This window comes from Ovis canadensis, chromosome 3 (assembly GCF_042477335.2).
Source record: "Ovis canadensis isolate MfBH-ARS-UI-01 breed Bighorn chromosome 3, ARS-UI_OviCan_v2, whole genome shotgun sequence".
Taxonomy (NCBI): Eukaryota; Metazoa; Chordata; class Mammalia; order Artiodactyla; family Bovidae; genus Ovis; species Ovis canadensis.
In genome coordinates this window covers 137,112,704-137,140,245 of record NC_091247.1, presented here as the reverse complement: position 1 = coordinate 137,140,245, position 27,542 = coordinate 137,112,704, and the positions used below count along the sequence as shown (strand labels likewise).

The 27,542-nt window shown below is 36.4% G+C and overlaps 1 protein-coding gene across 7 annotated transcripts in view; it reads right to left on the bottom strand.

The window, feature by feature from the left end:
* Positions 1-27,542, bottom strand: part of VEZT (vezatin, adherens junctions transmembrane protein) — a 76,764-nt gene that overhangs the window by 17,156 nt on the left and 32,066 nt on the right. For 2 of the 7 annotated variants that reach the window (XM_069580675.1, XM_069580677.1), the window contains exons 3-7: positions 23,188-23,274; positions 17,889-18,064; positions 15,351-15,626; positions 12,519-12,656; positions 8,285-8,432 (exon numbers count right to left, since the gene is read on the bottom strand). In XM_069580675.1, coding sequence (XP_069436776.1) covers positions 8,285-8,432; positions 12,519-12,656; positions 15,351-15,626; positions 17,889-18,064; positions 23,188-23,274 — 825 coding nt within the window. Of the gene's footprint in view, positions 1-8,284; positions 8,433-12,518; positions 12,669-15,350; positions 15,627-17,888; positions 18,065-18,863; positions 18,966-20,228; positions 20,358-23,187; positions 23,275-23,771; positions 23,845-27,542 lie in introns of those variants that run through there. The other 5 variants (XM_069580674.1, XM_069580676.1, XM_069580679.1 and 2 more) reach the window with 4 other exon arrangements.

Below are 27,542 nucleotides of genomic sequence, written 5' to 3'. Positions count from 1 at the left end.
GATCCAGAGTTTGGAGTTCAAAATTATACCAATATTTTGGCCTTGGAAATAGCTAAGAAATAACATAAAAATCAGTTCCAGAGTGATCATACTCAGGAATGTCTGGTATGAGAAACTACAACAACCATTCTTGAAAGACACACCTTGATCCTGGCAGCAATGGATTCCTGTAAATCGTCCCATTCAAGAGGACAATATCAAACATACAAATACAATCTAGTACGAAAAGGAGTTAGCAGATAACACAGAGGATTCAACCACTTTGGATAATTTGGATTCTAGTTTTTTATAAACGTGAAAATGGACATTATTTAAACTGGTATATTAAATGAATTTTAAAATTATGCAAATAATGAATTAAGATAATTTAATGTAAACCTATTTTACTATTAACTTTTTTTAATAAGCAAGGCCAAAATTCCAAATCACTAAAGATACACCAAGAATTCTTAAATACAAATACAAGGTATTGCAGAAGTCTTACTTAACCATTAAATTTTATCACTAAAATAATTTCCCTGGAAATTCCCTGGTGATCCCGTGGCTGTCTTTGTACTTTTACTGCTGTGGCCCAGGCTCAATCCCTGGTTGGGAAACTAAGATCCCACAAGTGTGTCGTATGGCCCCCCCAAAATTTTTCTTTATCCCTTTATTTGTTCATTCAACAAGTGTTTTTTAAGCATCAATGATGTGCCAAGCAGTATTATAGGGGCTAATAATACAGCAGAGAACAAAAGAGAAAAATATCCCTGCCCTGATGGAGCTTATGTTCAAGTAGTTGGGCAATAGATATTAACAAGTAAAAGATAAGTTTCTTGGCTGACAGGGTATGGGGAGAATATAACAGAGAAACGGAACAGCAAATGTGTGATTGTGTGTGCATATGTGAGAGGAAGAGGAAGGAGAGAATAGCAGAGGGATACAATAAGCAAGGGGGAGAGTGTGTAATTGGATTTTTAAGAGAAACAGGGAGCTACTGAAGGTTTCTAAGCATTAGAGTAATATGATTCAAGTTCAGCTTTAACAAGATCATTCTGGCTGCTGTGTTGAAGATAATAAGATAATAAGGAGGTAAGCAGAAGACAGGAGGTTACTGCAATAATGCAGGTGGGAGTTAACAAGGTACTTTGTACATAATGGTGAGAGGTAAGAGGTAGTTCAGTTCAGTCGCTCAGTTGTATCCGACTCTTTGGAACCCCATGGACTGAAGGCTTCCTTGTCCATCACCAACTTCCGGAGATTACTCAAACTCATATCCAAGAGTTGGTGATGCCATCCAACCATCTCATCTTCTGTTGTCCCCTTCTCCTCCCGCCTTCAATCTTTCCCAGCATCAGGGTCTTTTCAAATGAGTAAGTTTTTCACATCAGGTGGCCAAAGGATTGGAGTTTCAGCTTCAGCATCAGTCCTTCCAATGAGTATTCAGGACTGACTTCCTTTAGGATGGACTGGTTGGATCTCCTTGCAGTCCAAGGGACTCTCAAGAGTCTTCTCCAACACCACAGTTCAAAAGCATCAACTGTTCAGTGCTCAGCTTTCTTTATAGTACAACTCTCACATCCATACATGACTACTGGAAAAACCTGAGCTTTGACTAGATGGATCTTTGTTGACAAAGTCATGTCTCTGTTTTTCTAACACGCTGTCTAGATTGGTCATAACTTTTCTTCCAAGGAGCAAGCGTCCTTGGAATTTCATGGCTGAAGTCACCATCTGCAGTGACTTTGGAGCCCCCCAAAACAAAGTCTGTCACTGTTTCCACTGTTTCCCCATCTATTTGCCATGAAGTGATGGGACCAGATGCCATGATCTTAGTTTTCTGAATGTTGAGTTTTAAGCCAACTTTTTCACTCTCCTCTTACAGGCTCTTTAGTTCTTCATGCTTTCTGTCATAAGGGTGGTGTCATTTGCATATCTGAGGTTATTGATATTTCTCCCGGCAATCTTAGGCTTCCTCCAGCCCAATGTTTCTCATGATGTACTCTGCATACAAGTTAAATATACATGGCAATAATATACACCCTTGACGTACTCCTTTCCTGATTTGGAACCAGTCTGTTGTTCCATGTCCAGTTCTAACTGTTGCTTCCTGACCTGCATACAGATTTCTCAAGAGGCAGAACAGGTGGTCTGGTATTTCCATCTCTTTAAGAATTTTCCAGTTTATTGTGATCCACACAGTCAAAGGCTTTGGCATAGTCAATAAAGCAGAAGTAGATGTTTTTCTGGAACTCTCTTGCTTTTTTGATGATCTTTCTGTCTTTTATTGAGCCCATCTTTGCATGAAATGTTCCCTTGGTATCTCTAATTTTCTTAAAGAGATCTCTAGTCTTTCCCATTCTATTGTTTTCCTCTATTTCCTTGCAGTGATCACTGAGGAAGGCTTTCTTATCTCCTTGCTATTCTTTGGAACTCAGCATTCAAATGGATATATCTTTCCTTTTCTCCTTTGCCTTTCACTTCTCTTCTTTTCGCAGCTATTTGTAAGGGCTTCTCCTGTTTGAGGAGGCCTTACAAATAGGCCTTACAAATTTGCCTTTTCTGCATTTCTTTTTCTTGAGCGTGGTCTTGATCCCTGCCTCCTGTACAGTGTCACAAACCTCCGTCCACAGTTCTTCAGGCACTCTATCAGATGCAATCCCTTGAATCTATTTGTCATTTCCACTGTATAATCATAAGGGATTAGATTTAGGTCATACCTGAATGGAGTGGTTTTCCCTACTTTCTTCAATTTAAGCCTGAATTTGGCAATAAGAAGCTCATGATCTGAGCCACAGTCAGCTCCTGGTCTTGTTTTTGCGGACACTATAGAGGTTCTCCATCGTTGGCTGCAAAGAATATAATCAATCTGATTTCAGTATTGACCATCTGGTGATGTCCATCTGTAGAGTCTTCTCTTGTTTTGTTGGAAGAGGGTGTTTGCTATGACCAGTGCGTTCTCTTGGCAAAACTTTATTAGCCTTTGCCCTACTTTATTCTTACTCCAAGGCCAAATATGCCTGTTACTCCAGGTATTTATTGACTTCCTACTTTTGCATTCCAGTCTCCTATAATGAAAAGGACATCTTTTTTGGGTGTTAGTTCTAGAAGATTTTGTAGGTCTTCACAGAACCATTCAGCTTTATTAAAAGGTAAGCAGAGGACAAACTCTGGATACAAACAGAATGGACAGAATCTCTTGACAGATGGTTTATGAGTAAAAGTGTTAACAAGGATGATTCTAGGGTTTCAAATTCTAGTTGTTTCAGACAACTAAAAAATCAAGTTGGCATAGCTTATTGCCCTGATAGAAACAAAAAAAAAGACTATTATCTAATCATTGCCATGTTATCCAATTAAAACGAAACTCAGAAATACACATTTTTTCTTGTTTGTTCTTTGAATAAGGGAAGCCGCTCTGGATGAGGGGATAACCATAGTTTACGGGCAATTAGGAAATGCTGTTTTAAAGCATTTTCAGGGGGTCCCCTGCAGTCAATTGGTTAGGACTTGGCATTTTCACTGCTGTGGCCCTGGTTCAATCCCTGGTCAGTGAACTAGGATCTTGCAAGCCAGGCAGCAAGACAAAAAAAAGCATTTTCACAAAATGTAGAGTTGCTTTTTACAGCAGGAAAGATACTTTTTATAATAATTTTACAAAAAACTAATTAAAATTTTAAACTAAGGAAAAAAGAGGGGTAAGGACTCTGTAGTAGATATTTCACATATGTTTCACTTTAGGATACAATTAGGAAGTTTCTTTCCTTTCCAAAGATGCAGCATTTGCTACTGCTAAGCTCTCCTGAACACCAGACTACCTTACTTGCCTCTTGAGAAATCTATATGAAGATCAAGAATCAACAGTTAGTTAGAATCACACATGAAACAATGACCTGGTTCCAAATTGGGAAAGGAGTACATCAAGGCTTGTATACTGTCACCCTGCTTATTTAACTTTTATGCAGAGTACATCATGGGAAACGCCAGACTGGATGAAGCACAAGCTTGAATCAAGATTGCTGGGAGAAAGATCAATAATCTCAGGTATGCAGATGACACCACACTTATGGCAGAAAGTGAAGAGAAACTCAAGAGCCTCTTGATGAAAATGAAAGACGAGAGTGAAAAAGTTGGCTTAAAACTCAACATTCAAAAACTAAGATCATGGCATCTGGTCCCATCACTTCATGGCAAACAGATGGGAAACCAATGGAAACAAGTTTATTTTCGTGGGACAAACTACTTTTGTGGGCTACAAAATCACTGTAGATGGTGACTGCAGCCTTGAAATTAAAAGACACTTGCTTTTATGGAAGCAAGCGCCTTGGAAGAAAAGCTGTGACAAACCTAGACACCCTATTAAAAAGCAGAGACATTACTTTGCCAATAGAAGTCCACATAGTCAAAGCTATGGTTTTTCCAGTAGTCATGCATGGATGAGAGAGTTGGACCATAAAGAAGGCTGGGTGCCGAAGAATTGATGCTTTTGAACTGTGGTGTTGGAGAAAACTCTTGAGAGTCCCTTGGACTGCAATGAGATCAAACCAGTCAAAGGAAATCAGTCCTGAATATTCGTTGGAAGGACTGATGCTGAAGCTAAAGCTCCAATACTTTGGCCACCTGATGCGAAGAACTGACTCATTAGAAAAGACCCTGATGCTGGGAAAGATTTAAGGTGAGAGAAGAAGGGGACAAAAGAGGATGAAATGGTTGGATGGCATCACCAACTAGATGGATATGAATTTGAGCAAACTCCAGGAGCTGATAATTGACAGGGAAGCCTGGCATGCTACAGTCCATGAGGTTACAGAGAATTGGACACGATTGAGTGACTGAACTGAACTGAAGTTCTCCTGAGAGAAGATATGCAAGCAATTGAAAAAACAAAACAAAACATTTTCTTTAAAAGACGTAATGAAGATTACAAAGGAAAACAAAAGGACCTAATTTATTTCTAAACCATCTTTCACTACATTTTTTTTAAAGCTTTAATTAGTGTTGCTCTTTTGAGAAATAATTTTCTTTTAAAATTTAGCTTATAAAATTCACTTTGAAATTCTTTATCTGGATATAATGACAACTGAACAAGGTGGCCCTACACAGTTTTTGAACATTACGGGAATTTTTAGCAGTTTATAAAGTAAATCTTAAGACAGGCTACTTTTGGAGTCTGATGTTCCTGGTAGCAATGGAACACAATCACCAAGTTTAGTTATATATTAGTTATATGTCAAAATAAAACAAAATTAAAACACTAAAGTTTCATTTGTAAAATAATACGGGTGAGCAAAGAGGATCCAGCTACATCCTTCATCATAGTATGCGGAACAGATAAGTGAACGCGTCCCACATTTTAGAATAGGTCATGTCAGATGGAATTAAAAAAATCAGCTAACATTTATTAATCACTTACTCAGTCCCAGGCACTGGACTGGCAAATATTTAATCCTTTAGTGATAAGCATTATCTCATTTTTATAAACACAGAAGCGACGACTTGTTCAAGACCATATCAATAGTCAGGTGGCAAGAGTCAAACCTAGAAGTCTGACTCCAAGAGACCCACTTTTTCTCTTTGCTGCCTGTACTTGGACAAAATATAATCCAGGATTTAACAAGCTTTTTAAAAAGCATAGAAAAATAGGGAAATAACTGAGACATCTTGATGAGTAAAGAAAAAAATATTTAAAAAAGAAAGAAATATGACCATAATTCTCTCTCCAAATCCTTCTTAAACAGTAACAGCTATTACCGTTTTGGGTTAACCAAGCTTTGTTGTAGGTATTTTGTATGTTTTCTCATTTAATCTAAAACCATGTAGGGCAAGTATGGTAATCCCTTTTTACAGCTTAGTAAATTCAAAGAATAACTCATTGAAGTCAAACAACTAGTCAATGTCAGGGCTAAAATGTAAACCCACATCTGCTTAATTCCAAAGTCCCTGCTTTTTCATCTCCCAAACTGTCTTTTGAAAATGACTATTTCCATTCACAGAATAAAGCATGGTCATGGTATTGAATTTAGAAGTAAATGGAATTACCTATAGTGCAACCACCCTAAGGATAGTTAATATATTAGTATTTTCTCATGGTCTGTTTTAAAAACAGAGTTGTGGTCATACTAAACATATGTTTACTTATTCTGACTGTTGCACTGGTTTCTCCAAGTTTTTACAAAATCTTTATACGCAAGTTGTAGCTATTATTGAATGGTCCCTACTGGATTTACTGTAATTCATGCAACTATTCCTCTACTGCTGCACATCTAGACAGTGCTCCATTTTTAACTATTATGAACAGAGCTAGTAAGCAACTTGGTACATAAAGCTTTAAGATACTTGAAATAATTTCCTTAGGAAAGATTTGCATAAGTGGAATTACTGATTCTATCATTTTTAAGGCACTGTACATGTCAAGGGCATTCTGAAACAAATTTTAAGGAACTAAGGTAAACCAAAAAAGAAAATTATTATAGTGGCCTTAATAAGAATGATGGCAGCTATGACTAGAATGGTGTGAAATGACATGAAATAAGGGAAAGAGTTTAAAATGTAGTTTAAAGGTGGCACAAAAATCTACTGATAGCTTATATGTGAGGGGTAAAAAGAGGGATAAGATGACAGTGAACAGGTATCTAGTTTAACAAGTTGTATGGTGACATTTATTAAGATGGGTTAGAATGACATTAAAAATTAGTCAAGGTGAATTTCAAGTAACCAGAAAGAAAAACAGGAGAACGAGAACTTTTATGAGGATCTGAAAATTTCAAAGATGTGAAAGTTCATACAGTCTCAAAACAAAACGGATGTTGAAAAATACACTGTTAATTACACTTGTACTGATTTCCACAGTGTCAAGTAAAGTTTAAAGACTAGGAATAAAGAAATATTGAAGTGGAGTTTGCTAAATACTGAAAATGAACTTCAAGACATTTGGATTGACTTTCAAAAAATATTGCTGGAATCTTACAATACATACAGTTTTGTAACATTCTTTAACTTCTGTTTTTTCATGTTATTTTTTTCTACTACTAACTCCAAAACAGTTCAGTAAATGAATACACCATAAATCATTACCAATCTCATATCACTGAACTTTTCCTTTCTTTCTAATATTTGCTGCTGTAGTAATATTATGAACATACTTTGAACATATCTTCGATTACTTTCTGAGATGAATCTATAAGCTAAAGTTGATGGAGTAAAGGGTACATTTGTAAAGACTGGTATTCACTGCTAAAGTGATGCAGTTGACACTTTCACCACTGGTGTGAGTTCTCTCAAAAGTCTTCACTGACGAAGAGTATTATCAACTTTCAGAATCCTTGGCAAAATATGTAATTATTTTTCTTTGTTACTTTCATTAGTAATAAGATTGAAATTTTTTATCATATTTATTGGCCGTTTCTATTTCTTCTTTTATTAACTGGCAATTCATGCACCTGACCTATCTTCAATAGGTTTTACATATCTTAGTGTTCTTTATATAGAAAGAATTCAAGCCCTTTGCTTATAAATCATTGCATTCCCCCTCCCCGCGAGCTTATTCACATTTAAAGGATACAGCATTTAAAGTTTCAGAGAAGGCAATGGCACCCCACTCCAGTACTCTTGCCTGGAAAATCCCATGGACGGAAGAGCCTGGTAGGCTGCAGTCCATGGGGTCGCTAAGAGTCAGAGACGACTGAGCGACTTCACTTTCACTTTTCACTTTCATGCAATGGAGAAGGAAACAGCAACCCACTCTAGTGTTCTCGCCTGGAGAATCCCAGGGATGGGGGAGCCTGGTGGGCTGCCGTCTATGGGGTCGCACAGAATCGGACACGACTGAAGCGACTTAGCAGCAGCAGCATTTAAAGTTTAGAAGTTTATGTAGTCAAATATATCCTTTTAAGAGACTTTTAACATGTGAAAAAATTCTTGTTCTAAACAAGGATTTGGAAGATTTTCCAAGGGGTAGATCTTGTAAGTTCTTTATCCATGTTTGTTGAAACAAATGGCTAGTAAATAAAATCACACATTGGATTCCTTTTAAACTCATGTATCTTCAAATTCTAATTCAAGAAATACATTTATTAAGAATTTTAAGTATTTTAACATCGGACTATAAGGATTTCCTCATCCAATCTTTATAATACTCTCCATTTTTAAAGGCAGCTTCAAAAACACCAGTAAGGCTATTATGGTAATGGTATCCAGCAAAAAACAAAAGTCGGGGGACAGGTGTACCATGTACATTCAGAAAGCACAAACACAACCCAAATCCATCTATCTTTTCTTTAGCCCTTCACATCTACAAATGGATTACCTTCAACGCAGGCAGGCTGAAGCCATCTGTAAGGTTATGTGCTTCCTCTTCCGAAATCTGCTCTTCACTAAGTCCAAGGCCCAGCTCCTTAAAAGGCACCACACAGATGTAGTTGGTTACATTGTCACTCTCGGAGTTCAGGGGGTAGGTTAAATTAGGTTAAGGCAATCAACAAAGCCTTTTCATTAAAGTATAAAGGGTACAATTTTTCATTCGCTAAATCATGTCCAACTCTTTGTGACCCCATGAATTGCAGGATGCCAGGCTTCCCTGTTCTTCACTATCTCCCTGAGTTTGCTCAAACTCATGTTCATTGAGTCAGTGATGCTATCCAACCATCTCATCCTCTGTCACCCCCTCTTCCCCTTACCCTCAATTTTTCCCACCATCAGGGTCTTTTCCAATTAGTCGGCTATTAGATTTTAAGATTAGTTTCTTTTTAAAAAGTGAGGCAATTCTCCTCAAAGTTCAGGAAAAGGTAAGTAAAGGTATCTGACCTTGGAGATTTACATCAGTTTGAAAAGAAATTAATCTTAAAATCTAATAGATTAATATACCTCAAATCTTATAGGAAACATGAGAATAAAATATAACTAGATAGGTAAAAGTCCAACTCTTCCCAAGTGCTAAAGTACTAACTCAGTTATTTTTGACACGTGCCTTTTGAAACTGTATTCCGTGCTTGACTGCATGGCTCACGCCCCTACCACCCTAGAGTAGACACTTCCCTTTATCTCCCCGCTTGCATACTGCAGGACATCACTGCCTGACAACGATGACCTGGAAACATACAACTACTGGTATGACACTAAGCCTGTTGCATCCAGGCTGTCTGACACAGGCTGCTGTTCCTTCTGTCTCCCTCTTCCTCATGGCAGCTACCAACTTTACTATGTGATTTCCTCCTCTTCAACTGTATTTGTAAAGAATTATATCCATACAATTCTTGATATTAATATTTGAACTGTCCATGCATTTATAGCATATTCCTATTTGGTCATATTATAATAATCTTTTGATACAGTACTAGGCCAAATTTATAAATATTTTATTTAAATATTTTGCATCTCCATTGGCAAGACTGGTCTGTAGTTTTTATTTTGTATATTACATCATGTTTTAGAAGTGAGATTATAGTATCTGCATAAATAAAATGATGTAGAGTAGCTTTCTATCTAATCTTTTCTATGGTCTAAAATAGGTTTTTGTTAAATTATAAAACCATCTGGACCAGGGAGTTAAACACTTTTTTCATTCACTTAGTTTTTGAATAAGTATGGTATTTATGGGATTAAAATTTTACAAGGTATTGTAAAAACTGTTTGCTACCTCTATCTCTTAGCCACCTAGTTCCTCTACCCAAAAGCAAAGGCAATCACTGTTACCAGTATCTGTGTATACTTTAAGATATTTTATGATTATGGACATACATAAAAGGAAATCTAAACATAAATATATATGTATGTGGCTATACATATGAATATATACACATGCACACACACACTTCTTTATCCCCTCATACACACATATGATGCTAAAGCTGAAACTCCAGTACTTTGGCCATCTCATGTGAAGAGTTGACTCACTGGAAAACACTCTGTTGCTGGGAGGGATTGGGGGCAGGAGGAGAAGGGGACGACAGAGGATGAGATGGCTGGATGGCATCACAGACTTGATGGACATGAGTCTGGGTGAACTCCTGGAGTTGGTGATGGACAGGGAGGCCTGGCATGCTGCGATCCATGGGGTCACAAAGAGTTGGACATGACTGAGCGACTGAACTGAACTGAACACACATATTACGCTCCCTTCTATGCACAAATGGAAGGGTAGCATAAATATCGCTGTGTGCATTTCGTTTATTTAACAACATTCCACAACAGTATACCAATAACTTTTTTTAATAGCTGCATATTTTCCCACTGTTTCTATATATGACCAAGTGTGTTTTCTGTTTTAATGGAATCCTTTTTATGATACGCCTAATCTCCAGCTTTTCAATTCTTCCTAGGTCAGTTTTCGAGTTTGCATTTTCATATGAAATGATCCATTTCCCCTACAGTTTCAGAGCTGTGGCCAGAAAGTTACATGTGTGCTCAGTCGCTGTTCCCTTACATAATAATTTCAGCTTCTTGCTCTATTCTCATTACTAATCTTGTATATTTTCATTCTTTTTACTTTGAACAGGGATGCTAGGGTTTATATAATGTATTACGTCTTTTCAAAGAAATACTTGGTAGATAACAGTTTTTAATTTCTTAAGGTTTCCCTTATGAAGAATATGATCTGGCCCCTGCCTAATCCTGGATCTTATCTCATACTCCAACTCCCAACTTGCTGTGCTCCTGTCTTGGAGTATGGTGATTCTTTTTCTACACTTTGATCATGCTAAATTCATTCCTGACACAAGTTCTTTATACTTGCCGGTGCATCTGACTGGAACTCCATCTCAAGTCTCCATTTAAACTGAAGGCCTTCCCTTATAATCAATCAAAAACAGCAACCCACCAAGCACTTTCTATCCTATTCCCCCGGGTTTTTTTTTCTTTATAGCAAACATCTGAAAATTTTCTGTTCACTCTTTATTCATCATTCACTAGAATGCAAACTCCCTAAAAACGAGGATCTTGTTTATCTTGTTCACTGCTAGGTCCCTCGTACCTAGAAAAGTGACTGGCACTGGGAACTCAACAATCTACAATCTTTGTTAGGCCCCCTCACCTGCCCCCACCCCACTTCTAAGAAATTATAAGCTCCCTGAGGCAGGAACCACGTCTGCTGTGTTGATCACTGCCTATCTAGTGACCCGCATATTGCTTGGCATAATATTCCCTAAATGAATAACTATTGGCAGTTAACATGCCACACTGTCATGGCTCCATTTCCTTCTATATCTTGCTTCCTTCTACTTGAAATGCAGACTTTTTCTCCCAAGGTCAACTCCAACTCGTTCCTTGAGGGTCAGTTCAGGTGTTGCTTCCCTGAAAGCGTTCTGTGACTTCACAGGCCAAGCACATTGTCCTCCTATGCTGGAAGGCACCCCAGGCACTCTACTGTATTAGGAGTATCTACTGACTACACTCAGAAGGTTTTAGAAGTAGGCAGTACAGGTTTTTGCTCTGTCTTCCTAGCACAATACAAGCAAGTATTTAGGCAGTAAGGGAACTGAATACACAAGTTCCTGACTAAGATCAAAGTACTTTCTCTCAATATCCCAAGTGGTAGCACAGTACAGTATGTGTGTGTATAAATCTAGATATAGTATATCTATACACATATAGAAAATGCTTACAGTCCTAAGTCCTACAATAAAGATACAATTTTATCTCTTATTAATTGTATGACACTGGGTAAATCTCATATAAAGTAGTGATTTTATTTCATTTTCTCATTAAGTGGGGATAAGAAAATCTAACTGGAAAGGTTTGTATAGGATATAATGATAAACTTTAAGCATTATATTCATCAATGTCACAGTATTCAACATACTGAATGTACAAAGTAGTTTTTGCATCCCATTTACTCATTATTTAATCTATGAATTTTAACTAAAGATCTTACACACTTCTATTTTCTGACTACTAGAACTAATTTCCTATTTTAGTAAATTTAAGAGACAGACTTATTGTCATGCATTCTTTAAGTGCTTATTATATACCAGACACTGCCTAAGCACTTTATATACAATAAATTCATTGGATCTAACAAAAACAGTCAGGAGGATTGTTATTTTTGTCATTCTACAAATAAATAAAGCAAGGTACAGAGAGTTAAGAACCTTGCTTATGGTCTCTGACATAGTAACTGATACAGCCAAAACTCAGAAAGTCAATCTGACTCTAGAGCCTCTGTTTTTCTGAAAAGGGAAGGATTTTCTGCTGCCAGTTTATTTCCATATTATGATGCAAATTTGCCATGTTCAGTAATTTGAAAAACTGTGACCTGGAGAAGCCAGGTTCTTTTGACTTTATTATTTGGACCACTAAAGGAAGGGACATCAAGTTTTTTCCTTGTTAAAAATGAGCCACATGCAAGCAGAAGTACTTTCTTCCTGTCTATTATTGTCATTCCCCCTGGAATGCATTTCCAGTTTCAAAATAGAAGTGATGATGGAAATCAGCTTCCAAATAGGTGATTTCAGTTTACAGTTAAGTTTTACAGGATGCAGCTATAATATCTATATTCAGGACTCTGGAAACATTGCTTATTCTTACATATAGACAGAAAAGGATATTTTTTCAGCATATATAGAGTAGCTAGCCTTGCTGCTTGAAAGTTGGCTCTGACAGTTCTGTAGACAGCTTTCCGAAGACCGATGAGATGCTGACTGGGATGCTGTCCAGCTTTATTAAATGGGCAAGCAGCACTGACCCTGTCAAGCAAACTTGAAAAGTAAAATGTGATACAACTGTACAGGTGTCCTAAAGTTTGTGTTTTCTAAATCCACAATTTTATTAAACTTAGGAAAAAATTATTTTTTCATTAGAAAATGGTTATAAATATTCAACTCAGGTCTCATTAACAGATATTTCTATGACACATATATAGCCACCAGAAAAAAGACAATTGAAAAAAGAATACTTTCTCTGATGCGGGGGGGGGGGGGACAATTAATTTTAATTGAAATAACAGTAGAAAAGTAGGGATATTTATTTAAGATACTAACTTTTTAATACAGATACTCTATCTGCTAGAATATACCAAAGCGGTACTACTTTAGTTTTCAAAAACCTGGTATCTACAGTAAGTAGGAAAGCCTTAATTATAAACTTTCATGTCCTTAATATGCATTTACATATGTTTATCAATCATATTTTTGGTCATTTGTACAGAACACTCAAATACTGTATAGAGATACATTCTGTACATTCATAAAAGTAGGGTAAAATTACTTACCCACCTGCAGCCACTGGCACTTACCTACCCAAAATGAAGTAGAAAGATAACAGAAAGATGCAGAAAGATAACAGAACCAGTGGCCAACAGGGGAATGCAAGTAGAAAGGCAAAGTAAGGGTTACTAGGTAGGAGCATAGCTACTCTCAAAACTGTTCAAGAGGAAGCACATTTCATAAGCACTTTTCCAAAGGTAAATGGAGGACTACCTATTTGCAACAATGCCATATAATGTATTATGCTTTTATAAATTAAATTATGATTTCATATTACAGTTTTCCAGACAATAGGCTTTCACCTAACTAGTAACCACTCCTAATAGTAAGACAAAATATTGGAATTTATAAATTTATTACACTATAACCACAAATTTGTAAAATAAGGTGTCTAACTCAAAACTTAAAAAAAAATGTTAAACCAAATTAAAACACATTCAGGCATTAAAAATCTATAAAAAAACAGGACAATGACTGATAGAGGCAAAGAAAGGTTCAATTATTTGCTAGAGAGGAAAAAATTGAGGCAGAATAAAACCAGCAATAATATTTTTAACATATGGACACTATTGTTTGTGTTCCATTTTACTCAGTCTTAAAAACAAAAATATTTCTAAAAAATTATGATTCAAAATTTATCATTCCTCATAATTTTTTCCAATCCATTTACATTTAGATGGACACAGGTACAATTTTTCCAAAATTTTTTCTGTCTGCATTTGAGTAGATATATGTCATAATCCAGAGGGAAAGCATGCCTAACTGGCCCATTTTAGCTCTTCATTCTAATTGTTTACATATGGGTAAAGATGGAACAAGGACAAAAGGCACAGAACCATCACCACAAGGCTAAGCATTAATTGGACACATAGCCACTCTGCTTAACCATTCAGTCCTAATAAAATGTTGCACAAGAATGAAAAGGAGCTATTACTTTTACTTAGCATAATTTTTAACTTTTAAAATTTGACATTCAATATTTGTTATGCTCTGTCAATAACTGGACTTTACAATGGAAGGACCAAAATTAACAGACACTGAGGGCTGTTACGTTTTGAACTGAGCAGAAAGAGAAGTTATAAAACCTCTCTCATGTCTCAGAAATTTTAAACACTATTCCAAAACACAACAGAGTGAAGAATGAGATGACTACTGGAGACTCTTCTACTTTCCTATTTCCTGGTGTTCCAAATACAGCTTTTATTCAAGATTATTTAGGTTCTTTTCCAGAGCACAGCAGAGTGAAGGAAGTAATGACCACTCAAAGTTCTTCTGCCCACCTCTTTTCATGATTTTCCAGATATAACTAATTAAGAGCAATATTTTTTCTTTACCACATACTTACTTCCTCCCACCTATAGGCTACAAAGGTTATATAAAGTATTAAATACACTATAGTACAACTGTCATGTATGAGTATTTAGGTGGCAGTGTATAGGAAACCAAATTTCAGAGTCAGATGGAATGAACTTGAACATTTGCTCAACCATTTATAATTGTATGCCTTTAGTTGTATGCAAAATTGTCTAGCACAGTATATGGAACATAACTGGTGCTTTCCCTTTAATAACACAATACATAGGCTGTCTATCCGGTACCTTAGTACACTTACAGCTAGATTAGTAAATATTTAATTTCGTGTATTAAATATCAGTGAGAGCATATGAGAGTGTCAGTGCCATAATATCTCCTAATATTAACCTACAGAATATTATTAATACATGGCAAGATTTTTCAGAATGAATTTATGTGAAATCATCTATCATGTAAACTGAGTAAAGAGAGCATCTGGGGGTGAGTAAAGGGAACAAATATTTATTGGGTAACTATTGCATGCAAGGGTTTTATATATTTATAAAATATATAATATATATATATAATATTAAGGTCTCTATATTATCTCATATAACCACATGGTAACACAGAGAAATAATCATGATTCTCAAAATACTTTGGTTTCTCAAAGTAAATAAACAGACTCATACTACTTATTAAATCTAGCATATAATGTATTTATATCTTCACTTAGTAGTTAATAGACTTTAATAAATACTAAAGAGAAACCTAGTTTTTTCTGTAAATACAACACAGAAATGAAAATAGGTAATAAATATTCCAATTTAACTAGGTAGTAGAAAATAGTTATTTAAAAAATAAAATGAAAAATGAACTCACAGTGTAAATCCTCTGGAAATGACTTCAGTTTCTTGAATGAGACGTAAAGCTTTTCTCACAAGGTTAGTAAAACCTCGGCTATCTGTTGCTATATCTTCCAAATAGACACTGTATTTTTTTAGAGTTACTTGTAGTTTTGCTGTCCTCCATAATCGCAAAGCTCTTATGATCAGATAAACAAACAGAATCACTCCCCATACCAGCCAGGAAGATAAAATCCACCAAGTGGGAAGCATAACAAGCAAACTAATGAAGGCAAATACCACTGAGACATCCCTGGAACAGAGAAACCAAGAAAATGATATCCATCAGTCCAGAGAAAGATGAGTTTCTCTTGTCAGTAATTTAAGTTTTCTAAAATAGATAAACGGAGAAGGCAATGGCACCCCACTCCAGTACTCTTGCCTGGAAGGTCCCATGGATGGAGGTGCCTGGTAGGCTGCAGTCCATGGGGTCGCTAAGAGTCTGGACATGACTGAGCGACTTCACTTTCACTTTTCACTTTCACACATTGGAGAAGGAAATGGCAATTCACTCCAGTGTTCTTGCCTTGAGAATCCCAGGGACAGTGGAGCCTGATGGGCTGCCGTCTATGGGGTCGCACAGAGTTGGACATGACTGAAGCGACTTAGCAGCAGCAGCAGCAGCAGCAAAATAGATAAAATGCTAGCTTCTCTATAAACTATGACTTTATAAAATATGACATTAAAAAAATAATATGAAACAGTTAAAAAATATCTAGTACCACTATCTAGTTGCTAGATACCACAGTCTAAAGCTAATAAGTTTAGGTGATAGATATAAATAGGTGTCTTCTCAATAAACTTTTTTTAAAGATACATACTCTAACCTAAAAACAATTACAGATTTTAAAATCTGATTTTATAAATATTAAAGTAAAAAGCTTTAACTGTTACTAGTTTTTAGTACTAAAAACCTCATTATCTATACTCTAATACAAAATAAAGTTAAAAAAAAACCTAAAAATGTTTCATATTTGGAGATATTATGAGGTCTTTTTTCCTAAAATCAGACTCTAATTATTTGTGCGAAAACATATAATATCTCAACAAACTATAAGCATTTTTCCAATTAGAAATAATATATACTTCGTGAGTAATTCCTTTGAAAAAAGTCATCTAATTTTAAGTTGTTATCATTACAATTCTGGAATATACATATTTACTGAAGACCATAATATGGAGAAGCTTTGTACTTTTATACTGCTTTAAGTGAAATCAAAATACGCATGATATTTTTAAATTTAGGCCAATTACAAACTTCTTTCAAGCAGTGAAGGCTCTGATGAAAAAGTTTACGTATAAGAAGGCAAAGACAGGGGAGTTATATCTAAGGATATCCAAGAAACATCATCATTAATACTTGAAGATAGTTACAGTCAAATTATAAAGAAAATAACATATAAGAATATTTAATAAATATTTGCCTGCCAAAATCTCCCTTGGAATTCTTTACTGTTAGGCAATATTGGTAATATCATAGCAAAATCTCATCATATACTTTTATATACTTATAGCAAACCTAGAAAGGATTTATAGGCCTCAGACTTGCTTAATTACCTTTGTAGTCAAAGGAATACAAAGTTGTAAAATTCTGAAAACCTATGATTCCTTTTAGCAGCTCCCTAAGTTCTTAAATTTTTAAATGGTAAGATGCTGTACACTTCATTATGACAGTATCTGAGTAACTACACATTTGGAAAACACTATACATGGCTGCTGCTGCTGCTAAGTCACTTGAGTCGTGTCCGACTCTGTGCGACCCCATAGACTACTTGTTACAGAATGAAGCATTTGTCAACATGACAGGAAAGACAGATAAATTCAGAACACTGAGGCCAATGAATGTAACTACCCATATAACTTCAACAGTTTGAGCAATAATTTAGTTCATTTAATAAACTCATACTTTAATAGAAAGAGGATATTAACAGCTCTGAATATACAATTCCTTATTACTATGCATATATATTTCTTTTTAAATGGATGATGGCCCAGGACTTGTGCATTAAACACAAATACTTCAAGTGGTTGACAAGTTTTACGACAATATGAATTATCTATATTCTCTATAATCTCATCTCACCTAACAAAGGAGGAATCGACTGTTTATCTCCATGTCTCATACTCTCCTGGGTGTCTCTACAATGTAATTATTATATAATCTATTAAGGGTAAAGAAACATGAAGAACTGGCTAGGACTTCATGCAAACATGTATATAAGAGAGACTCTTTTTTGGCATATGTTAATCCTGCTTGTTGGGCTGTTATACACAGAACTATTTACATTGAGTTGCAAGTACATAATAGTCAAACTGGATGTTTTTTCCCACTTTCATTTTAAATAGTATTTAGTTAGAAGGTATCCTCTTTAAAAAAAAAAAACCTCTGGCATATCATTATATTAATTACAATGCTAAAATGTTTATAATGCCTTTATAATGGAGAGGATGATGACGGATTTCCTCTGCTAATACTCTAAATGTAAACAAAGGATAGATGTTTTCTGGACAGTACCAAATATTAGGGGTTGCCAGGGAGCAAAGTGTTGGAAGGTGTCCATTTTCCTGTTGTTGAGGTTGCCCTGCAGACAGGATACTGGGATCAAGCAGCTCAATCAGCTCCACATCCTCTTGTAACAGGACTTCCTGTTGCAGGATAGTATGAAGTGAATCGAGTCGGAATCCAATATCCTTGCCATTGAAAGACCGGAAGAGAGGTATTAATACACACATAATTTTGTATTAAATATTAAGCCCCTACCATGCTAATAAAATTAGAGGTATTTATTTTCAGTATAGACTCCAAGAAGAAACAATAGTCAATCAATTTTCAGCATGATGTACAGGGTTATATTTTCACAGTAAATATGAAACAAACAAAAAAAAACAGAGGTAGACATCATTGAGCCATATATTGAGTGAAATATGTATTTTTTACAGATTAATAAACCTGTTAAGCCTAATTAATTAAATGGCTGCAAAACAACATGGAAAATATAATCCTCTAACAGATATGCTGTCCCTAGATACTCTAACAATATAGCCAACATCCAAGAATAACATCAGCAGGATCAAGGCTTTCTAAAAATGAAACATTCGAATATTAAAAAAATATATCATTAAGGAATAGAACATAAAATGGCCCTAATGTGTGCATAGCATTTTATAGTTTACAAAATGCTTTCACATATACCAGCTCATTTTTTCCTCCCTCTTTCCCTTTTATCCATCTATCAAGCAATATCTCATAACATACCAGGCAACATGCTTGACACCAAAAACACAAAAAAATAAACAAGACACACAAGTCTTTACTCTTAGAGAGTTCAGAGTTTAAAGGAGAGGGCTGAAAGGTAAGCAGTTACAATATAAAGTGCAGACAAGTATGACGAGGTATAACTAGGTTATTATGAAAACGGCATTGAGGGAATAAACCGGCAACAAAGAGAAAGTAAAAGAGCCTAAGCTTAAAGGATACACAAGAACTGACCAGATGAAAGAGTTGGAAGAATGGGATGAGACAGAATGAAAGCAAGCCTCTTCTAGTTTGGGGACCTGTAAGTGACCAACATTAGTTTTGGGCAGAATATACCTGGTGGAGAGATGAGAGATGAAGTAGCAATGTTAGAGCAGTTCTCACAGTAACCCTGTCATGTACATTATCATTTTCTGTCCATTCTATGGAGGAAAAATGAAGCTCAAAGAAACTAAGTAACTTTCCAGAATTCTGATTTAAATCATATGTCTTTGGTAGTTAGTTGATTCTGCTTTCCTGAATATAGTCTTCTCTATCAGAAAATTTAAATTTTTATTTTGCATTTGATTCAAGAATAGAATCATCTTGTATGATAAAAAATAAAAGATAACTTTCAATGGACAAGGCCTTTAGCAATCAAAGTAAAATCAGTTAGGCCTAGGGTTTCCTATTCTTAGTTAATCATTCCCACCCTAAAACTGTAGCCCGAGCTCATCATGAGGACTTAAGCAAGAAGGCAGTGATCCACATACTACAAGTACCTATCCTCTTGATCATGGGTGGTACACATCACTTTTAGAGAAGAGTATTTTTTAATATGAAGCCTATTTGGATATATTTCTTATCAATAATAATAATAAAAAAGCATCTCAGTGCAATGCTGATCTTCTGTTTAGCCCGATATAGATTTTAGCATCTACTGGTACACCCTGGACGTACCTCTGCAGCACTTCTATGGCTCATGTTTGAACTCCTGCGTCCTCTCTTTTACAACCCTAACATTAGGCGCTACTCGATTTTTTGACATTCCATCCCACTTTCATAAACAGAGAACAGCATGACTTGCTTTATACTACTGTTGAGGGTGGGAAGGGGACAGGGGCTGCAGAATATCAACAGCAGGTGGGCAGTGGGAGGCAGAGAGGGCAGTGGGTGGAGCAGGGTAGCTTTTCACGTAATCTTTGAAATAAATCTTCATGTAGTGGCCTTATAATTTGGTTTGGATTCTCCCATCAGACAGGACCATATTCAGATGGAAATATTAAAAATAAAACTTTTGCTACAAAAAACTTGAAAGCAGGCCTTTTGTGAGACTTCTATGTACTTATATATGGGTAAGTTTAAAAGAAGCCTAATTAAATGAAGGCCAACACTGACAGAGAGGGGGAAGCTATTAACATAGATGGGAGCTATTCCTCTACACAGGCTCTCTTATGGACCTGCTGCTTCATCAGGAATTCACTTTCTTCAACACCACTCCTTGGCACCAGGTCTGGTTTGGGGATAAAGCCTCCCCCAAACAAGTGTGATCTGAGGTAGTATTGATAGTATTGGTGCTCTGTGCTGGGGAGGAAGTGTACTATGTGAACTTTGGCTTACCCTCAACAAGTCCTAGTGTCAAGACTTAGTGCCTGGGTTTATAGCCTGGTCCCACAACTTAAGTTAATTTTTCTGTTCAGTTTCCTCATCTGCAAAGAGGATAATAATAGTATCCACTTCATAGGGTTGCTGCAAGGATTAAATAAGTCAGTATTTATAAACTGCTAAGAGTATCTGGTTCACAGTAAGCACTATGTAAGTGTTAGCTGTTAGTGTTGTTAGTACATATGAAATACTTAAACGTACAGTAAAGAAAAGCATGTATAATATAAAAACTTACAGAACATAGCACACATAATTATTACAAGGTTGTTGTAGAAAAGAGATCCAACAGGCTGTAGTTTCTGAGAAAGGTCCTGAGGAAGAGCTACAACTGCTTATTAGAAAGATTCTAATAATAGAAAAATGGAACACAATTCACAGTATAATAGTACATATATAGAGACTAGGCAAGAAATAAACAAAAAGGAAGACTATACTGGGCTGGTACAATATTGGTGGATAAAACTGGAAAGGTAGATTAAGGCCAAATTATGCAAACACTTTCATGCCAGTCAAAGTGATGAACTGGACTTGACTTGATAGGTAGTAGGTATCTTTTTAGAAACTAAACAGGGAAACAGCATGAGAAGATAACTTAGGAAGAAAATACTGCCTGGATGGAATGAAGAATATGAGAAGCACTGCTAAAGAATAAAGAGATTTCTATTGTGGCCCCTAGGGATGAAGAAAACATATTCATGTGTCAATATACTTCAATGATCTTACACACTTTTAAATATATAGTGCTATTTAATTAAGCTGATGAGGATCAGGTGAGACAACTTCTGGGCAAGCACTTTATAGGCCAAAAAGTGCTTAGAGAGTGCCAATACCACCAGTATCATAGTTGCTATCATTTTTTTTTTTAGTCTTTAAGAAGAAAAGTACTATCTTAATCAAAGTGAACAATAATAAAATGTTCAGATATGATGGAGCAATTGCCAGTATCTTTATAAAAGGAAAGAGGGACTCATTCAGTATCTGTATAGCTAACAAAATTTTAAATATTTTATAATCAAGAGAAAAAAGTCAAGCAATTTCATGCCACATGCCAACTGGGCAATTCCTTATGTTATTACTTGTGAACTATTTCTCAGGTATGTACTTCCTAAAATTCTCTATAATCTAGGCACAAAAGAGATGCATACAAAAGCTGGCACTTTAAAGTGAAATATGACATGAAGCATGTGGCCAGTGACAAAGATCCAAGAATGAAAAGATCAGGGCTGTGCACACTATGATTAAACCACAGAAAAATGTATATGCACCCACATACCTTACCACGGGGCTTCCCTCATGGCTCACCAAAGAACAAGCCATGTAAAGAATCTGCCTGCAGTGCAGGAGACGTGGGTTCAATCCAGGGGTAGGGAAGATCCCCTGGACGAGGCCATAGCAACCCACTCCAGAATTCTTACCAGGAGAACCCCATGGACAGAGGAGCCTGGTGGGCTACAGTCCAGGAGGTCGCAGAGTCAGACATGACTGACGAGACCAAGCACATACCTTACCACAGTCCTAGTATCACTGAAGAATGAAGATGGCTCCACCTGGATAGAGACAATATTCTACGTAGATGAAAAGATACTTCATTGACCTTCTCAAAACACCTACAGAGATGAACCCTAAACAGAGAACCTGCCCGAATGGATTGCTAAAAAGGTAATATTAGTCAGTAAAAACAACACACAAACTAGAGAGGGCTACATCATAACGGAAAGAGCCTGGGCTTTGAAACCAGACTTGAGTTCAAATTCTGACTCACTTTCTAGCTGAACATTTTTGAACAACTCTCTTAATGAGTATTCTTAACCAAACTGAAATATCTGAAGCTCAGGCTTTCCAAATGGTAAACCATACTGAATCTTACATAGTGTTTAGATTACCAAATCAAAATGTGAAAGCACTTTGTAAACATTCCTTATCAAAGGATAATTTACAAGAATAATAATTAAATTATCATCTTAAGGTCATAGGCCAGCAGAAGATTCTGCAATGTGCTTACTTGTGAGAGAATTTTATTTTTTTAAACTATACTACCTATTACTAATATTAGGATTTAAAAACATTGAGGCACTCATTCTTGGGGCTCAGGGATCAAGTAAGTCTTTGGGAAATTTTCTGATTTATCAATTCCAGAAGACTAAATTTTATACATGAAGTTGTCAGAGAATGGTGGGCTTCCCTGGTGGCTCAGACGGCAAAGAATCTGCCTGTGATGCAGGAGACCTGAGTTTGATTCCTGGGTTTGGAAGCTACCCTGGAGAAGGGCATGGCAACCCACTCCAGTATTCTTGCTTGGAGAATCCCCATGGACTGTAGCCCGCCAGGCTCCTCTGTCCGTGGGGTAGCAAAGAGTCAGACACAACTGAGTGACTAAACACACAGCAAAGAGAATGGCAAATGAATGATAAATAAATTAGGGAGGAACCACACTCTTGATTTTGCCCAAACTTTGTAATCAAAGGCTGCGGAATAGAGACAATCAAGTTCCTAATGAAAAGAGGGAAGATCCCACTAATGGATCTATTTTCTAACTCAGTGTGAGGAATATCTGTCAGTGGAGGAAGATGGCAGCAGGACATGAATAATCTAACAAATAGGTCTTCAATAACTATCAGAATATCCTATTCTCAGTAGCTAACAACCTCTTAGAAGATCTATGAAATACTACTGAGTCCATATGCAAAGATATCCAGTTATTGAAGAATCTCCTTTTCCTTTTTCCTTAGGCAATACAAACTTTTTTAACACTTCATGAAGCAGATAATCTCCTTTTAGAGAACAGCCCAGAATTTCTAATTAAAATTAGTCACTGTCCAAATCAGTGGCAAAACAAATTTGGATTCATTGATTTTCTCATTGGAAAAAAAACTGGAGCCCTGAAAAGTAACCAAAAAGTGAAGTGAACACTTACCAACTTGTGAAGTAAGTCATCATTCTTATTGGACTGAGCCAAAATCCAACTCTTGATGGTTTCAGCCACTTTTAACGGGATGCCTTGCTGAAGGAGATGAATGACATTGTGCAAGATTATTAAACCGCACCTAAATATCAGAAAAACTTCAAATAACCTACTTCTAATTAATCACATTTTTTTAATCAGAAAAAGAAAGTTAAAATCATCTAGGTTGTATTATATGCTATATAATATGTTTTGCCAGTATGTCTCAGTCTCCTTATTAATCCCGAATTTAATTGTGTATCAGAATCACCTGGAGATTTTAGCTAGGAACATACTCCCAGGCTCCCCCAACTAAACGTTCAGATTCAGTGAGTTTGGAATAAGACCTGGAAACCTTGAGTACACTATGTATTAATACTACCTATGTCAACATGATGATGATATGGGTATTTCAAAATGGAAACCAAGTGCTCCAAGTTCTCAAATATTAAGAACATTTCATTCTACAATATTAAAGAAGAAATTTAACAATTTTAGAATAACTATCTCATATTGAAATATGTTATATTATTGAATTAATCAAAAATTCAGTTTACCTTATTAGCTCATTTCCTGAGCAGGCCAGTAAATGGAGTTTACATTCACTGAATGACTATAATATTCCAGGTACTGAAAAAGGGTTACGGGAACAAAGATGAATATACATAACTGATGTTTTCAAGAACTTAGAAGAGACAGTACAAATAATTACAAACTAATGCAAAAGGAGTATGTCAAGGCTGTATATTGTCACCCTGCTTATTTAACTTCTATGCAGAGTACATCATGAGAAACGCTGGACTGGAAGAAGCACAAGCTGGAATCAAGATTGCCAGGAGAAATATCAATAACCTCAGATATGCAGACGACACCATCCTTAGCAGAAAGTGAAGAGGAACTAAAAAGTTTCTTGATGAAAGTGAAAGAGGAGAGTGAAAAAGTTGGCTTAAAGCTCAACATAAAGAACATGAAGATCATGGCATCTGGTCCCATCACTTCATGGGAAATAGATGGGGTAACAGTGGAAACAGTGTCAGACTTTATTTTTGGGGGCTCCAAAATCACTGCAGATGGTGATTGCAGCCATGAAATTAAAAGACGCTTACTCCTTGGAAGGAAAGTTATGACCAACCTAGATGGCATATTCAAAAGCAGAGACATTACTTTGCCAAAAAAGGCCCATCTAGTCAAGGCTATGGTTTTTCCAGTGGTCATGTAAAGATGTGAGAGTTCAACTGTGAGGAAAGCTGAGCACCGAAGAATTGATGCTTTTGAACTGTGGTGTTGGAGAAGACTCTTGAGAGTCCCTTGGACTGCAAGGAGATCCAACCAGTCCATTCTAAAGGAGATCAGTCCTGGGTGTTCTTTGGGAGGAAAGATGCTAAAACTGAAAGTCCAGTACTTTGGCCACCTCATGCGAAGAGTTGACTCGTTGGAAAAAACTCTGATGCTGGGAGGGATTGGGGGCAGGAGGAGAAGGAGATGACAGAGGATGAGATGGCTGGATGGCATCACCGACTTGATGGATGTGACTCTGAGTGAACTCCGGGAGTTGGTGATGGACAGCGGGGCCTGGCATGCTGTAATTCATAGGGTAGCAAAGAGTTGGACACTGAGCGACTGAACTGAACTGAACTGAACGTAAAATCTGGGCTTCCCTGATAGCTCAGTTGGTAAAGGAGATCCTGGTTCAATTCCTGGGTCAGGAAGATCTGCTGGAGAAGGGATAGGCTGCCTGCTCCAGTGTTCTTGGGCTTCCCTTGTGGCTCAGCTGGTAAAGAATCTGCATTACAAGATTCTGTAATGCAGGAGACCTGGGTTCAGTGCCTGTGTTGGGAAGATCCCCTGAAGCAAGGGAAAGGCTACCCACTCCAGTATTCTGGCCTAGAAAATTCCATGGACTGTATAGTCCATGGGGTCCCAAAGAGTCAGCCACGACTGAGCGACTTTCACACTTTCTTTCACAATGTAAAATCTGGAGAAGTGTAGGAGGAAGGAGGTCAAGAGGAGCTGACACTGGAGCTAAGCCCAGGCAAGGGACAAGGATGAGCACAGGAGGGAGCCCTGGAAGCTTATGCCATGCAGACGGTGGCAGCTACGAGTCTGGGCCGGCAAAGAGCCAAGGGAAGAACAGAAGAGCAATGAAGTTTAAAAGGCACACTGAGATAGATTTCAAAAGACTGTGGTCTTAACAGTTTTGAATTTATCCTATAGACTATGAGGAGTCATGGAAGGTTAATACAAGGAAGCGAAACAATAAAAATTTGCGTGTTAGAAAAATAAATGGCAACAGAGCAGTGGCTGTACTAGCAAGGAATGAGTGTAGCCAAGAAGCATGATTAGGAGGGTACATAATAGTCCAGCTAAATAATGATAAAAGCTTGCACTAGGGTAGTAAAAACAGCAATAACTAAGAATTAGATTTTAGAAAGAAGCTGAAGTCACTTACTGACCAAATCAATGTCAGAGTGTGGGAAACTGTAAGATAAATTAAGAAGGTAGTAATTTGGGAATACAGAAAAATATTTTCTTTGTTTCAGGGGTGCTGAGAAAAAAAGCTCTGCTTTAGGCATGTTGAATATGAGTTTCCTGGAGCACAGGCAGATGGAAATATCTAACAAGTATCTGGAACTCAGTGAAAATGGAGAATAGACAAAACGCCAGTGAGGGCAAGAAAGTAGATGAGATAGCTCAGAGAAAAAGAGACCACACAGAGGATTGATGCTAAAACTTTACGGAAGGAATGTTTAAGAATAATCCCAGGAAAAGAAACCAGAAAAATATACAGAGAATGAATACCAATACAGAATACTCAGTAAGTACCTAACAATCACATTTTTTTAAAAAAAGTCTAAAAATGGTGACTGTTTCATCATGAACTCATACAGAAAATTTGCTTTCCAAAGGAAATAACTGGAACTTCATCACTTGAACAGAATCTGGGGGGCAATTCTAAAAATATATCCCCTAAGAAGGAACAAGAAATCTTTTTAAAGTTCTAGCTGCCCCAGATTTATATAGAAAAAATTAATTTTAGAGAGATGTACCTTATGCAGTTGAAATGTGTAACATGAAGATTAAATGAACTTTCTGGATATGTGGTAATTTTGAAAAACACCTTCTGGCTATGCTTTTAACTGCTCCTCAATTTCTGAGAGGATGAACTTTAAACTCTTATTTACTTATAAACTAGTAACAATATTTCTAAATGTAAAAATACTGTCATAAGTGAAAAGAATTAAACAGTTATAAAACCAAGTTTACACACACACACACAAACACACACACACACACACACACACACACACACACACGAGGTCAATGTTCATCTCCAGTCCCAACACTATCCCTTGACCCATCCTTTGTCTTCTGTTGCCAAGTAATCTCAAATTCAAATTTTAATCTATGAATCATTTTTTAGATATATCTTTAGGTTTTGCTTTTAAAACCTTCCCCAGAAATATCTGCATTTGAAAGGAACAAGGAGAAGAAAGGGTTTAGGTGGGGAGGACCCTCAACACTGGTTCTGGTCTATGTGCGCTCTCACTCCCTTAACTCCTTCCTTGTGAGAGTTAGCTAAAAAAAAAACACACCATTTCCCTGGTGTTTACTCTGCTGTTGCATTTGGGTCCAGCTTGGTTACTTCACATTTTAGAGTTTTTTCCTAAGAAGAACAAAAGGAAAGATCCTTCCCTTTCTATCTTACAGAGTAAATGATTAACTGAAAACTTTAAAATCTTCCTCCCAAAAGTAACAGACTCCTATATTAAAACACTGATTAAACTAGAATGCTCAAGAAATGAGGTAATCTGGTTATATTTTTTTCTGTTAGAATTCTTTTTGTTAAAACTGAAATATGCTGGAATATTTTCTTATTTTAGTAAATACAATAATAGAGCACAAATCAATTTAGTGACCCTAATTATTGGTGGCTTCTTCTAGTACCTCAGCCTCCCAATGCTGTATATCAACTATGAAATACTTACTATATAAAAATATATGATACTGCAGATATAAAGGGCAGCAGAAATTGAGGTAAATATACTTACTCCATTATATATCTTTGAAATAATTTATTAAATATTAATTTTCTTTCTCTTTAAAAAAATCTAAAGAAAAAAATTCTAATTATTGTAGGCGTCCTGTAGTTGGGCTCCTATTAAGGTACTGACTTTTATTTTTTTGTTTTTTTTTCCTGGTTCACTCTAAGTAACTTCGATATTTAAATAAGCAATATATTTTGATCCTCAATCATATTAATTTCAATTCATTATACAAATTAACCATGAGATAGTCCAAAATACCAAGGATTCATGTTTATCTAAACA